General features: G+C 35.9%; 2 protein-coding genes across 2 annotated transcripts in view; both read right to left on the reverse strand.

Moving 5' to 3' along the window:
• The window catches only part of LOC140447197 (uncharacterized), a 173,731-nt gene that overhangs the window by 55,770 nt on the left and 103,377 nt on the right, over positions 1–14,584 (reverse strand). The window lies entirely within an intron of this gene.
• LOC140447196 (potassium/sodium hyperpolarization-activated cyclic nucleotide-gated channel 2-like) lies at positions 3,090–4,822 on the reverse strand. The gene has a single exon (XM_072539709.1). It carries the CDS (start codon positions 4,750–4,752, stop codon positions 3,160–3,162), a length of 1,593 nt encoding a protein of 530 aa, XP_072395810.1. The 5' UTR covers positions 4,753–4,822; the 3' UTR covers positions 3,090–3,159.

A 14,584-nucleotide genomic window follows, 5' to 3' on the forward strand; every position in this document is an offset into this window, starting at 1 on the left:
ATAAGTATAACATATACATTGTCAGAAATTGAAAACTTATAATTTGTGTATGTAGCCCCTGCTACATACGGAGAGACGGATTGGGAAGGCTATAGAGGCTCACTCGAGAAGTCTCTTGAGGGAGGAATCGGTACCATAAAAGATACGGAAGATCTCGAACTGACAGTCGAAACGGTGAGGGGAGCTGTTCTGGCCGCTTACCAGGAGAATTGTCCAGAGAGAGAAAAGAAAGGAAAGAAAAACACACCCTGGTGGAATGAACACTTACAAAAGCTTAGGGCAGATGTAAGAAGGCTATTTAATAAAGGCAAATTCAACCAGGACTGGGCCATTTATAGAGAAAAACTGACGCAATATAATAAGGAGATCCGAAAAGCCAAAAGAGACTCGTGGCGAAAGTTCTGCGAGAAAGTCGAACAGGCTCCCGCACGTTCCAGAATCCACAAGGTCCTGGCTAAGGATGGTATTGCGAATCAGGTCGGCCTCTTGACGAAAGAGGACGAAACGTATTTAGAAACTCTGGAGGAAAGGTTAATAATGCTCACCAAGGTACATTTTCCCAGCTCATCCATTGACAATAATCCTTCGGTAGAGGTAGCTCACCCCAGAAGGCCTACTAAGGCGGACTAGAAATTAGCTACCGACATCACGAGACCGGAAAAAGTCAGGTGGGCCATCAATAAATTCCAGCCATACAAATCACCTGGAATGGACGGGATTTATCCAGCCTTGCTACAGAAGGGACAGGATGTGATCATCCCGCATCTAACAAAGATCTTCAAAGCTAGTTTGGCATGGAGATATATTCCAACCGCATGGCGAAGGGTGAAAGTCACATATATCCCCAAGGTTGGTAGGGTAATGGACCAGACCCCCAAGTCATACAGACCAATAAGTATATCCTCTTTCCTAGCAAAAACGCTGGAAAGATTGATAGACAGGTATATTAGGGACTACGTGCTGATGGAGAATCCACTTAGCGATCGCCAATATGCATACCAGCCAGGAAAGTCAACTGACTTGGCGCTGGATGATCTTAACAGACTGCTCTCAAAGTCGCTAGATGACAAGGAGATAGCGGTGGCGACGTTTCTGGACGTGGAGGGAGCGTTTAATACCGTCTTCTTCGAGTCTGTAACGGACGCGCTTAAAAGAAGAGGAGTTTCTGCCTTCATATGCGAGTGGACAAAGGCGACCTTAACAAACAGGATTATTGTGTCCTCGTTAGGTGAAGCCACTATTGAAGCGAAGGCAGGAAGCGGCTGCCCACAAGGAGGAGTCTTATCCCCATTACTGTGGGCTACGCTTATGGACGACCTACTTAATACACTGTCCAGGGAGGGTTTTTACTGTCTGGGTTATGCAGACGATTTGGTAATTGTAGTCCGAGGACGCTTTACCAAAATAATTTCGGAGAGACTTCAAGTCACTCTGAGGATGGTGGACAGCTGGTGTGAGGAAGAAGGCCTGAAGGTTAACCCTAAAAAAACATCTGTTGTTCCCTTCACCAGAAAAAGAGCACTGCAAGGCTTACAGCTACTAGTGCTCAAGGGAGTAGAAATCCCATTCACAAGTCAGGCCAAGTACTTAGGTGTAATATTCGACCAGAGGCTGACATGGAATGCACACTTTCAGAAAGTCACACAGAAGGCCACTATGGCCCTGAACACATGTGGACGAATGTGTGGTAAGAATTGGGGGTTAAATCCTAAAATGAACCTCTGGTTATACACAAGGGTTATAAGGCCCATGATAACTTATGGTTCAGTGGCGTGGTGGAACAAAACAGTCCGGGGCGATTCGATTGCTCAGTAGCACACAAAGGCTTGCATGCTTGAGTGTTACAGGAGCCATGAGAACAGCCCCCAACGGACGCGCTAGAAGTTCTGCTAAACCTACCACCTCTGCATATATACATACAGAGTGAAGCCAGATCAACAGTACATCGGTTGATCCAAGGCCAAGCTCCAATAAGTATAATACAGGGAGCTGATAACTTAAGGCTATACCAGGACATAAAGGCAGACCCCGTTCTAGGAATGCCTCTACAATACCAAAAAGAGAGGACTGGGAAACTGGTCCGCCGCTAACAGCAAACGGATACAGGTACGGGGGCTGGAATATATGGGATAAAACCAAGGACGGAAGTCCGTGTATGTCTAGGAACATACGCGACCGTATTTCAAGCCGCATTAGCTGCTATACACAGGTGCGCTATGGATCTAATCGGCCGAAATGTAGATAACGACTCCATCGTTATCTATTCGGATAGTCAAGCGGCTCTAAAGGCTCTCAATTCGGTACAGGTCGATTCATGGCTGGTATGGAACTGTTTGGATGTCCTCTCTCAGGTGGGAAGTCAAAACAGGTTGACACTTGCCTGGGTGCCGGGACATAAGGGTCATCGTGGCAACGAGAAGGCCGATGAATTGGCCCGAGAAGGCGCATCTACGCCACTGGTTAGTCCGGAACCCTTCTTTGGAATCGCAAATACGATAAAAAGGGCAGCCATACACAAATGGGAGCAACAGAAGTCTCTTGAGTGGTGGAACAACTCACCAGGACAGAGGCAGGCCAAACAGTTCATCAAAGGACATTCGGCTAAATTTACAGCAGACTTACTTTCGCACAGACGCAGGACTATCAGAATGATAGTGGGTCTACTCACTGGGCACTGTAGACTCAATAGACACTTGAGTCTCATAGGCCTGACAGAAGAGGACACCTGTCGTTTCTGTCTGGAAGAAGAGGAAACCGCTCTACACGTTCTGTGCCATTGCGAAGGTCTCGCACGAATGCGGTTTCTAGAACTCGGAGAGGAAAAACCGGAAGCACCAGGCTACATGAAAAGGCCACTATCAAGGCTGTTGAGTCTCATTAAGAGGACCAAGCTAGATGAAGTGCTTTAAAATAAGGGGAAAACACAATAGATCTGCAAAGGTCGCAGTGTATCAGGCTCTATTGGCCGCCCCATTTTCTACATTCTACACATTCTACATGTAGCCCCTGCTAATAACTCTAAGTGGTTGATGCAGGGTTATTTCTGTTTAAATAAAAACTCAAATTTTAGTAGTTAATTTATAATAATCAATCAATCAATCAACAGAAAAATCAATACAACAAACAGTCTTACACTAGTATGAAAATACTACAACATAACTAAAAGTAATCCGTTTGAACTTTATTATATCTGTCAATACTCCTTTCAATAACTTTTCTTCTAATTTCAGGAAAATCCTGTAGAACACCAAAAAAGTCTTTTCTGTGTAACACAAATAGTTCAGATGGAGCAACAGCAACTACCTTAACAGTACTTATTCTACTTTCTCTCAGTAAACTTAATTCTCCAAAGTTTGCCCCATCATCCAAATGACAAATTTCCTGACCCCTCTGATTGTAAACAGCCAGTGTTCCATAAAAAATAAAGTAGACAAAATCATTCGGTACATCAATATGCATAATAACATCATCCTCCAGGTATATTGAATTTTTTAGCTTTCCAACTAGCTTATATAGTACCAGGTTCGGTATATGGACGAACAACTGAGTATTTTTAAACTTACGTCTGCAAATATCCATTAAGATTCTGTTCATAAGAGCATCAGATACAAAATAATGCATTCTCTTTTCATGGTAAAATTCCTGTTGGAATTTAAAATCAAAAAAAGTGTAAATTCTTTGTCGTAACTCTATCGATAATCCTTTATACCTCATGTACTTTTCAAATTGTTGAATGACTGTGCTGGTAGTTGTTTTGGTTGAGATGAATGTACGTAAAGCTTGCAGCAGTTGTGCAAATAAAACTAAATATAGCAGCATACCACAAATCATAAAAAACGCAATATTTGACACCAGCAAAATATTTGACATTAACACGGAACGAGAGTGTGCAATCAACATTAGCATCATGGTGGCTTGTAGATATCGAGAAGGTATGCTATCAATGGGCCTTTGGTGAAATTTTCTGATATTGGTTCGTATCACAAACAAAAAGAAGTACAACACGCACAAAGTTATTGCATAAAGTAATAAAACTTTTGTGATTTTGTAAATGTAAATAGAAAAGTTTTTATACATTCCAATAAGATCCAGAGCATTAAATATTCGACCCAGTCTAAAGATGCGAATTATACCGATAAAGCGCAAATGTCTTAACACAGGATCATCGATTTCATTCACAAGATTTATCCATCCCAGAGGAATACAAATTGATGGGACTATAGCAATTAAATCAATAATGAAATAACCTTTTAAATACTTCTTGCAAATTTTCCAAGGATTCAGTATACTTTTGCTCAGATCAGTGTCGTAATATCCTGTTACGAAAATATGTATAATATCCATTAGGTACACACTATCACCGAAAAACTTCATAATGTTAATGTAAAATAAATATTTAGGAGAAAACATAAAGAGATCGTCAAGTGAGTACACTATTAACATGTAGATGTAAACAAAGAACATTATTATTTCCCACCACAGATTAAAAGCACTGAATGGATGTATTATGTTGTAGTAACTGTTCAAATGTCTGTTCTCTTCTCTTCGTCTTGCCGATACTGATTTATAGTATATAATTGTCTTCGGGTGCACATTACTGATGGTTAATTGGGTCCGGATCCAACGTCTTGTATCGATGAAAATTCCAGAATCAATCTTGTGTTTTACGGTTTTTTCGCCGTGTACAGGAAGTTGGCACTCTTCATGTGGATTTCTAACCTTTTCTAATAAATTTAGATGGTGCATGTTCATAGATAATGTCTTTCGAATTTTAAAATTCGTATTACAATTATTGAAATGAGCTGAATAAATTAAATGTCAAATTTAACCAAATAACGGTCGTTGAGGAAATGATTATTTGACAGTTGTTATGAAAACTTAAAAAGCTAGCCAGAAATTGATTCGTTAAAAGTGCCTGTTATTTTATGACGAGCAAAAAGACAAAAGATGGAATCTAATCGTTATGAAAATTAGACCACAATTCATAAAAGTGGCCTCTCAATATGGCGGACATATCCGCAAATGCAAAGGCGCCAAATTTAAATTTTACAGCACTTCACAATAATCATACAGTGGTGTAGGGGTTCTAATTTTTCTAATGGAATTAGTACAAAATTTGAAAATTTTAATATAATGATTGTTTTAATTAGGAAAATACAGTCTGTCCCAAACTCTTCTTTCAGTGCGTCACTAATTTTGACGTCATATACGATTTTAAGAATGTCGAGAATTATTGCATGACATTTTAGTTAAATCTGACAGTTTAATGGATCGTAATCGGCTAAATATGAGAAGGTTATTTTTTTTAATCCTAAAAAAATCCTAAAAAGAAGAATGAGTACCAGCAGAAAATAAAAGTAATATTAAATGAAAGAGGAGAACAAAACAACATTGAAGAAGAATGGAATATCATCCAAACGACAATTAAAAATATGGCAAACGAAACATTAGGTGAAACCTCAAGCAAAAGAAACGAGGAATGGTTTGACCAAGATTGCCAACAAGTAATAAATAGCAAAAATATAGCTAGACAGAAATGTCTACAAAGGGATTCCCCATCAAATAGAAAGGCATATGAAGAACTCAGAAAAGATGCAAAGAAAATATGCAGAAGGAAAAAGAGAGAAATGTTGAATAGAAAAATACAACAAATTACAGATTATAATAACAGAAGAGAGACTAGAAAATTTTACAAGCAAACCAAGCAATGCACCCAAGGATACATGACAAGATCAACAGTTTGCAAGGACAAAAATGGGGCAATTATCAGCGAGAAACAGGAAATAATGAAAAGGTGGAATGAGCATTTTCAAGAGCTGTTAAACCCAGAAAAAGAACAAAACGAAGATAAAGAGATAATTCACCACACAGCAGAACAACTAGTTGAGCAACCAACATTGGAAGAAACGATAAACGTCATAAAACATTTAAAAAATAACAAAGCACCTGGCACAGATGGAATAACTGCAGAACTGATAAAAAATGGTGGACATGCGCTATGGAGGCGTATACATAAACTAATCGACCGCATATGGACACTAGAAGTCATCCCAGAAGATTGGAAAATAGGAATCATACTTCCTATGTACAAAGGGGGAGACAAACGACCCTGCAAAAATTATAGGAGCATACCAGTTTTAAATGTCATCTATAAGATATTATCAGAAATTATATACAGCCGCCTGGAATTGTTTTCGGAGGAGATTATTGGTGAATACCAATGTGGCTTCAGACCAAAGAGATCAACTATAGACCAAATACATATGTTAAGAGGTATACATGAAAAATGTGTTGAATATAACATACCTATTTACAACTTGTATATCGATTTCAAACAGGCGTTTGATGGAGTAAATCGACAAAAGATGTTAAAGCAACTATCTATGTTAGGGATACCCAATAAGTTGGTTAAACTTATACGAATGACTCTAGAGGGTTCCAAAGCTATGGTGAGAATAGATGGAGATATGACGGAGGCCTTTGATATTGAAAATGGAGTTAGACAAGGGGATGCCTTATCAACAACACTTTTTAATCTAACTTTAGAAGCTTTTGTTAGAAAACTGGATATAAACGGCTGTATTAATACAAGATCAATGCAAATATGCGCATATGCGGATGATGTTGCCATAATAAGCCGTAACATAAGGTTATTAAGCGAAAAAGTTATAGAACTGAAACGAGAAGCTGCTACGTTTGGTCTATATATAAATGAAAGCAAAACAAAATATATGGAGTGCACAAAATCGAATGAACATGAGAATCTGAAGGTAGAAAACCATACCTACAAATATGCCTCCACTTTTCCCTACCTAGGCTCAATAATAAATGACAACAACATCAGTCAAGAAATACAAGCACGGATATAAGTTCTCAAGCGGTAATAAGTTCTTTTAGGCATACAAAGACTTAATGAAAAGTAAGTTACTGAATCGTGAGTCTAAGCTGAGAATCTACAAAACAGTAATAAGACCAGTGGTCACATATGGATGTGAAACGTGGACCCTCTCAACCACTGATGAAAATCAACTGAGAATATTTGAGCGCAAAATACTAAGGAAGATATCTGAACCACGAGCTGGATGAACGAATGCAGAGCGCAGATATTGTCAGATTTGTAAAGTCACAAAGACTAAACTGGCTTGGTCACCTAGAAAGAATGCCAGATAATTGAGCTTTAAAAGTAGTCTAGAGATGGAAGCCCCAAGGAAACAGAACAAGAGGAAGGCCCCGTAAAAGATGGATAGACGACGTAAAGAGGGATCTTAAAACCATGAACATCAGGCAGTGGCGAAGGAAAGTATCCGACAGGGCAGAATGGAAGAACATTGTTTAGCAGGCCAAGACTCACAAAGGGTTGTAGCGCCATTAGAAGAAGAAGAAGAAGATTTTTTTTAAATATGGAATAAAGACTTTATTAATTCAATTTTTTGGTACTTGCAATTTTTTTTCATGCTTGTCAGATAATAAACTAGCACAACAAACAGAAGCCACTGAACAAACTCGTCAGCATGATGATGATACAGGTTGGAGGTTAATTCCAAATAAGAAGCGTCAGCAATTAGAAGATAGCCCTCCGCATAGAATTAAAAAGCAAACTACTATTTAGGATTATTGGTTGCAGAAACCTACGCCAACGACCAATAGATATAGCCCTTTAGCCACTGATGATATACAAGAAGAAAATAAAAATGCCGAATCCAAAAAACCTCCACCAATATTCATTCAGAATGTCGAATATATAAAACCGCTACGCGAACTGCTTGATGAAAAAATACCAAATCTATATACCATTAAATGTCTTAGGGATAACCAAATTAAACTCCAAGTAGATTCACCTGAAAACTATTCGAATATTATTAAAAGTTTAACAGCAAAAAAAAACGCAGTTTTACACATAATAGATAAAACAGGACCGTGGATTTCGAGTGGTTATCCGCAATATTCACCCTCAACAGAAATTAATGATATTAAAAGGGCACTCGAAGAACTAGGACATTCAGTCAAAAATATCTCCAACATAAAACGAAAAGAGGATAAAAAGCAACTACCACTTTTCCACGTAGAATTGGTTGCTAATGCAAACAATAAAGACAATTATAAAGTCAATAAACTACTTAACTCAATAGTAGAAGTTACACCATCACATCCCAAAAGAGAAATTCCGCAATGCCACAGGTGTCAACATTTCGGAAACACTCACAAATATTGCAACATAATGCCTTGATGCGTAAAATGTACAGCCAATCACTTGTCATCCAAATGTCCAAACCCAACCATAGAAATAAAATACCCGATCTCATCGATTTTGGTATCATAAAAGGAATAAGTAAAAACTTTTTAGATATTAAACCTTCCTTTGACTTTTCTTCGGACCATCCCCCATATTTATTGATGTGATGGAACATGTATATAATACAAATAAATACCCCATGTTTTCAAATCATAAAACAAATTAGAGCGAATCATAAAACAAGGTCACATAGCGAGACTGAAAGACACAAGATGGACCAGAAAACTAATTGACTGGCGCCCAAAAGAAGACAAACGCAGCAGAGGACGACCACCAACACGCTGGATGGACGACATTGGACGAATATCCAAGAAATGGCAACAAGAAGCACAGAACCGTAAAGAGTGGCGAAAAATGGAAGAGACCTATGTCCAGCAGTAAATAGAAGAGGTTGCATGATGATGATGATCATTCATACACATAATGATCACAACACATCATCATACTACAACTTCACCTCCTATATTAAAACAAAATACTTATCTTTACACGAATACTGAATAAAACTTACCAGCCATTTTCTAATCGGCGTTCACTAGGCAACCATCTTATAAACAATTGTGACTAACTTTTAATGATCACTACAGAATAGATGGAAGTACTATTAGCTTTCTGAGTTTAGAAGACGTATAGGGAACACAATTACCAGACAATAGTGAGTAAATGATTTAAGATATAGACAATTTGAATATTTGAAAATGACGTAGCCTATAAGATACAAATCCAAATTCAGGGTTAAGAAGAAAATTTAACACGTTTTAACGTTTTACGACGTAGATCAAAATTATTATTATTTTAGAGAAAAATATTGCGGCAGATTAAACTATCTTGTTGCAGCTAACGTTATGTATGCAAATGAAGCCACATAGCAAGAAGAAAATTACCGTTTTACAAAGGCCTTTGCTTAAAATACATAGTTTGCTGGATTTGAATATTTTAGCAAAACTTTACTTAACTTGATTTAGCGGTTTTTTGTACTAATTTTTTACTAATACATTAAAACACGAGAGCGATATTAAGATGCTAATATATAATGGATCGCATCTTTGTAGCCTAATAATAAATTACAGGGTGTCAGTCTAATAATATATAATATACAGGGTGAGTCATAACTATTGGGACATAGACTAAGGACAGGTTATTTGGACCAAAATATGGCTATTGGGCCAAATATGCCTTAATAAAATGTTGCTGAGAAAAAAGATACAGGGTGTTAAAGTTAATTTTTGTTTTTCATTTTTTTCTAATAGTTTCCCTGTATATTTATAAATTGCTATCAAAATTGACACAGAGGCATATTCTTAGACAAGAAATGTCTAATGATCAAATTGAGTCTTAACTTTTTCTGATGAAACTTTTTAGTAATTTTTATTAGAAAATATGACGTAAACATCATTTTTACGTAAAATTGGTACTCTTGTTTAAACATGATAATTTCAACCGTTTTCGATAAAAACGCAGTCGAGCTGCTTAGAGTCTTAAAAAAGGATTTCAAATATTATTTCATTTATGAAAAGTATGCTTTAGACTGTCAGATAATTGTTGTTGGTAAATGTCATTTGTTCAGATTAAGTGATTTTTGATGTGACAGTGTAGTGTAATGTTGCATTTTTTAAAAGTAATCATTACTTTTTTTGATTGAAATGCCTCGTCACAATCATTTTACTAATGAAGAAATGCGAGATATGATTTGCGTATACGCACAAGAAAATTTTTGCGGTCGCTCGGCAGCCAGAAGGTATGTTATAATGTTATACGCAAACAGAAGGCAACCAAATCACAAAACTTGTGCAAGATTATATCGTAGTTTAGGTGAAACTGGGTCATTTCACACAAAAAATCGGGGTGGTCGACCGAAACAAATCACACCTAATCAAGAAGATGAACTTTTGGTTCGAGTAGATGAAAATCCTGAAATAAGTTCACGACATCTATAAGCAGCAACAGGAGTAAGTCAGTCGTCTATTGTTAGAATTTAAAAAAAAGAGAACCTCCATCCTTATCACTTCACTCCTGTTCAAAATTTACTTCCAACAGATCTTTCACGACGGTTACAGTTTTGCCAACGTATTCTGAATAAACATCGCAATGACAGACACTTTATTAAGAATATTATGTTCACCGACGAAGCAACTTTTACCAGACGAGGGGTTTTTAATTGGCGAAATAGTCATTATTGGGAAGAAGAAAACCCGCATGCTATTAAAGCTAGACATTTTCAGCATGATTTTAAATTGAATATTTGGTGTGGCATTATAGGCGACCAACTACTAGGGCCTTATGTTCTTCCTCCGAATTTAAATGGAGATTCTTATTTATTCTTTTTGGAAAATACTCTTAGTGATATTTTAGATGATCTGTCACTGGATGTAAGAAGAAAAATGTGGTTTATGCAGGATGGAGAGTCACTTCATTTTTCATTAGCTGTTAGAAATCATCTTAATGACGTATTTCCTCAACGATGGATTAGCAGAGGCAGTGATTTTCAATGGCCACCAAGAAGTCCTGAGTACAACCCGCTAGATTTTTATTTTTGGGGACATATGAAGTCCTTAGTGTATGCCAATGAAATAAATACACGAGACAAACTTTGGAGATGCATTCAAAATGCTGCTAATCTTATAAGGGGACAGAATAATATTTTTTGACGAAAATCGTAAAATTACGTTAGTTGCAACTTTGTTTATTAGTTTGGTATTTGATAGTGGAATTGTTAATAAAATACTATTTCTTGTCTAAGACTATGCCTCTGTGCCAATTTTGATATCAATTTATAAATATACAGGGAAACTATTAGCAAAAAAACGAAAAACAAAAATTAACTTTAACACCCTGTATCTTTTTTCTCAGAGCAACATTTTATTAAGGCATATTTGGCCCAATAGCCATATTTTGGTCCAAATAACCTGTCCTTAGTCTATGTCCCAATAATTATGACTCACCCTGTATATGAACTTTATTCGGTACTTTAAGGAAATATTAAGTGAAATGATAGCTCTCCGCATTGCTTATTATTAAGATATCTATCGCTTTACTTGAATCCGTTGTTTCTACTGGTCTTCCTTGGATTCTAGCTGTAGCTGAGGATTTCTCCAAAAAGACGCAACATGTATGAACGAAAACATACTTTAAAAGAGAAAATACGGTCATTGATGCATTATTGTGGAACATACTTATCCATAATTAGAATATAGCCATTGCGGAAAATGAAAGAATTTTTTTCCTCGCATGTTTCAGGCAAATATTACTATCAGCATGAAAGTAAAGCAAAATACAAATCCAAATAATAACGACAACAATTTAAATAACCCAATTTGGAGCATTAGACCATAGGATGTTCTTTATAATGTACTATATCATAATAATTTTAAATAAACTTTTGTTCCCCTTTATGGAATCATGTATTTCAAAGAGTAGTGGGTATTTACCTGATTTTTTATCTAGTAATGTCTGTCGATGGAATTATATGCCAAAGCAAAATTGGGTTAAATTGAAAATGGAATATTAAATAAACAGTACACAAAATAAATGATTGCCACTATCCTTCCACTATTACAGCAACGTTTATAGCGTCGCTATTATATATCAACCGATAATTATTCGGAAAATCGTAAACAATACATAATATTGATGCTATAATGACATAGCCATATAAAATTAGCTACCAATGAGCATTAACTGATATTTTAGGACTATAGAATTATTATTTTATAAATAAAAACAACAAATTTCATAGGTAAATGAATGGTAAAGGGCACCAGAATTTATTTCTAGTGACTTTTTAAATACACTATTTACAATGTCAGATTTGTATTTGTCAGTTTTATTTTAAATAAATCATTATGTATGTTTTTTTAATTTTTAATAGATACTGAATTACTTTTCATTTAACCCCTTATCGTCCGAATTTATAAAAAATAAATACAAAAGAATTAAGATTTAATGTTTGTTTAGCAGTAAATGATTGACTTCAATTAGTACCGACTATAAACATCCTGGGTTAACCGATAATAGTATAAAAGGTCCAGTTTCAGGTAAAATTTAAATACGTTTCATGGTAACATTTGTCAATCTTCATTTCCTAATGTTGATTTAATTGCGTACAATCCAAACTCATTATAATTTCATTAATACAGATAAGGCTTATATTAATGAAACTGTACTGATAAGAGAGTTTTTCGAATTTGATGGTAGTGAGCGACGGGATTGCTAATCACCTTTTGACCGTAGTAGTTGACCTTAGTTATAGTAATAAAACATTAAAAAAGTGTTATTTGGGTATTTTAGGGCGATTGATGCAAATTCTATATTATCGTCATTAAAGCTTTGAATTTATTTATCAAAATACATACTGCTTTTTTTAATAGTGCTATTTAGTTTTATGCCTGTTCATTATTCTGTATGACATTGTTTAAAACAATTTGAATGTTTATTCAGACATAGATTCACATTACACTTTTTACAAACTACTTTGGTTTGGCCTCTACAATTTGGTTTCTTGCATCTTTAATGACAAAACAATGAGAAACTTCATCTGTTCTAATATTTTGCAAAAGAAGTAGTAAAGTTGGATCCCTCTTCTTCTTTTTTCATAATCGTTTTTTAACGACCCAGGAGATGATCGACCTCTTCTGCGAATATCTATATCTTTTCCCTTTCGACACAGAGATTCTGCTATTCTAGTGCGGAATTTGAGCAAATTCATTTGTTGCTTCTTTTCCGCTCACAAAGAATCATAATCGTGGTGGTATAGGAGTCAAGAATTGGCAATAGCAAAATCTGTAATCGATGATACCACTTTTTAGACCGAACCTGGATTTTGTAGTAAGCAATTAGACTGTCCAGTTTGTTTACTCCTCTCATAAAAGAATTATAAACTTGTATCATTTTTGGGTAGCAACTTTTAGCACTTAAACTTTTGATTATCGGCCCTTTTTTATGGTAGATGTAAGCTGAGCATAAGAGAAAGTGCTAACTAATATAACACATCTATTATCATACCACGTAAAATCGTTGTTTTGAAAGTTCTACTAGAAGGTTTAGAGATAAAAATGAACTATTAAAATAAATTATTATGTAATTCACATTTTTTCGTAAGGTTTTTACTAATTTCAAAACAATATTTGAAATAGATGCTACCACATGCTACCACAAATTATGAATATTTTGTAACCCCATTTGTATGATTTATTTGAAAGATATTGCTTTTAACCTGATTGTCCCTTGAACGAAACCATCGTCAACACTGAGCATTTGCTCTTGAGGAATCCGTAAAAAGGATTCTAATAGTTTGTCTCTTAGTGGTATAATTTTATATAATTCATCACGATTTTGATTAGTACGTTCAGGTGCTTTAGAATTGTTAAATCTGTGGACCAGTCTTTGTAGACTATCTTCATATTGAGCTATTAATATTGCATCGTCTGCGTAACAGAGTATTTTTATTTCTTTGTTTCTCATTCTGTATCCTCTTCATTTGTTAGGGCTTTTGATGATTTCATCCACGATTAAATTGAAGAGCATGGAGCTCAATGAATTCTATTGTCTTATCCCGTTGCCTATTTGTATAGGTTCTGTAAGTTATCCATCTATTCTGACTTCCATGTTGTTGTTTCGATAGTTTTTATAATATTTAGGGTAACTTCTCTATTATACAGACGATGGATTACATCTTTGAGTCTTATTCTGTCACACGCTTTCTTTAGGTCAATCAGACACAAAAATGCTGGTCTATTATACTCATTTGATTTTTCAGTAATTTGCTTTATAACGAATATTGCATCTGTACACGATCTTCCACTACGAAAACCCTGTTGTTCATCTGCTAAACTTATCCTCTGATTTATTCATCATCATCAGTGGTGCTACAGCTCTAGTTGAGCCTTGACCTTCCCCAGTCTATTTCGCCAGTCGTTTCTGTTCATCGCCAACCGTTGCCAATTTGCCGCGCCGATTTTCCCTGCGTCCTCGTCCACACTGTCCCTCCATCTCAGTCGTGGTCTGCCTCTACTCCTATTTTCCACTGGGACCGATAATAGAGTTCGTCTGGGTGGGTAATTTTCATTTGCTCTTGACACATGTCCAGCCCATCTAAGCCTACCTATTTTTATGAAGGATATTACATCTCTACCATTTACTATTTTTTTTTTATACTTATCGTACAATTCGAAATTATATCGCCTTCTCCAAATACCATTCTCACAGAATGCGCCCATTCTGCAAGCGCCTCTGATTTATTAGCACTTGTAAAATTTGAGTTATATATTTTAGCGTAGTATTTAACAAGTTTAT

This window comes from Diabrotica undecimpunctata, chromosome 8 (genome assembly GCF_040954645.1).
Source record: "Diabrotica undecimpunctata isolate CICGRU chromosome 8, icDiaUnde3, whole genome shotgun sequence".
Classification (NCBI taxonomy): domain Eukaryota; kingdom Metazoa; phylum Arthropoda; class Insecta; order Coleoptera; family Chrysomelidae; genus Diabrotica; species Diabrotica undecimpunctata.

Bases quoted from the DNA above. Each gene is read 5' to 3' on its own strand.
- LOC140447196 (XM_072539709.1), bottom strand. From the start codon at position 4,752: ATGAACATGCACCATCTAAATTTATTAGAAAAGGTTAGAAATCCACAT.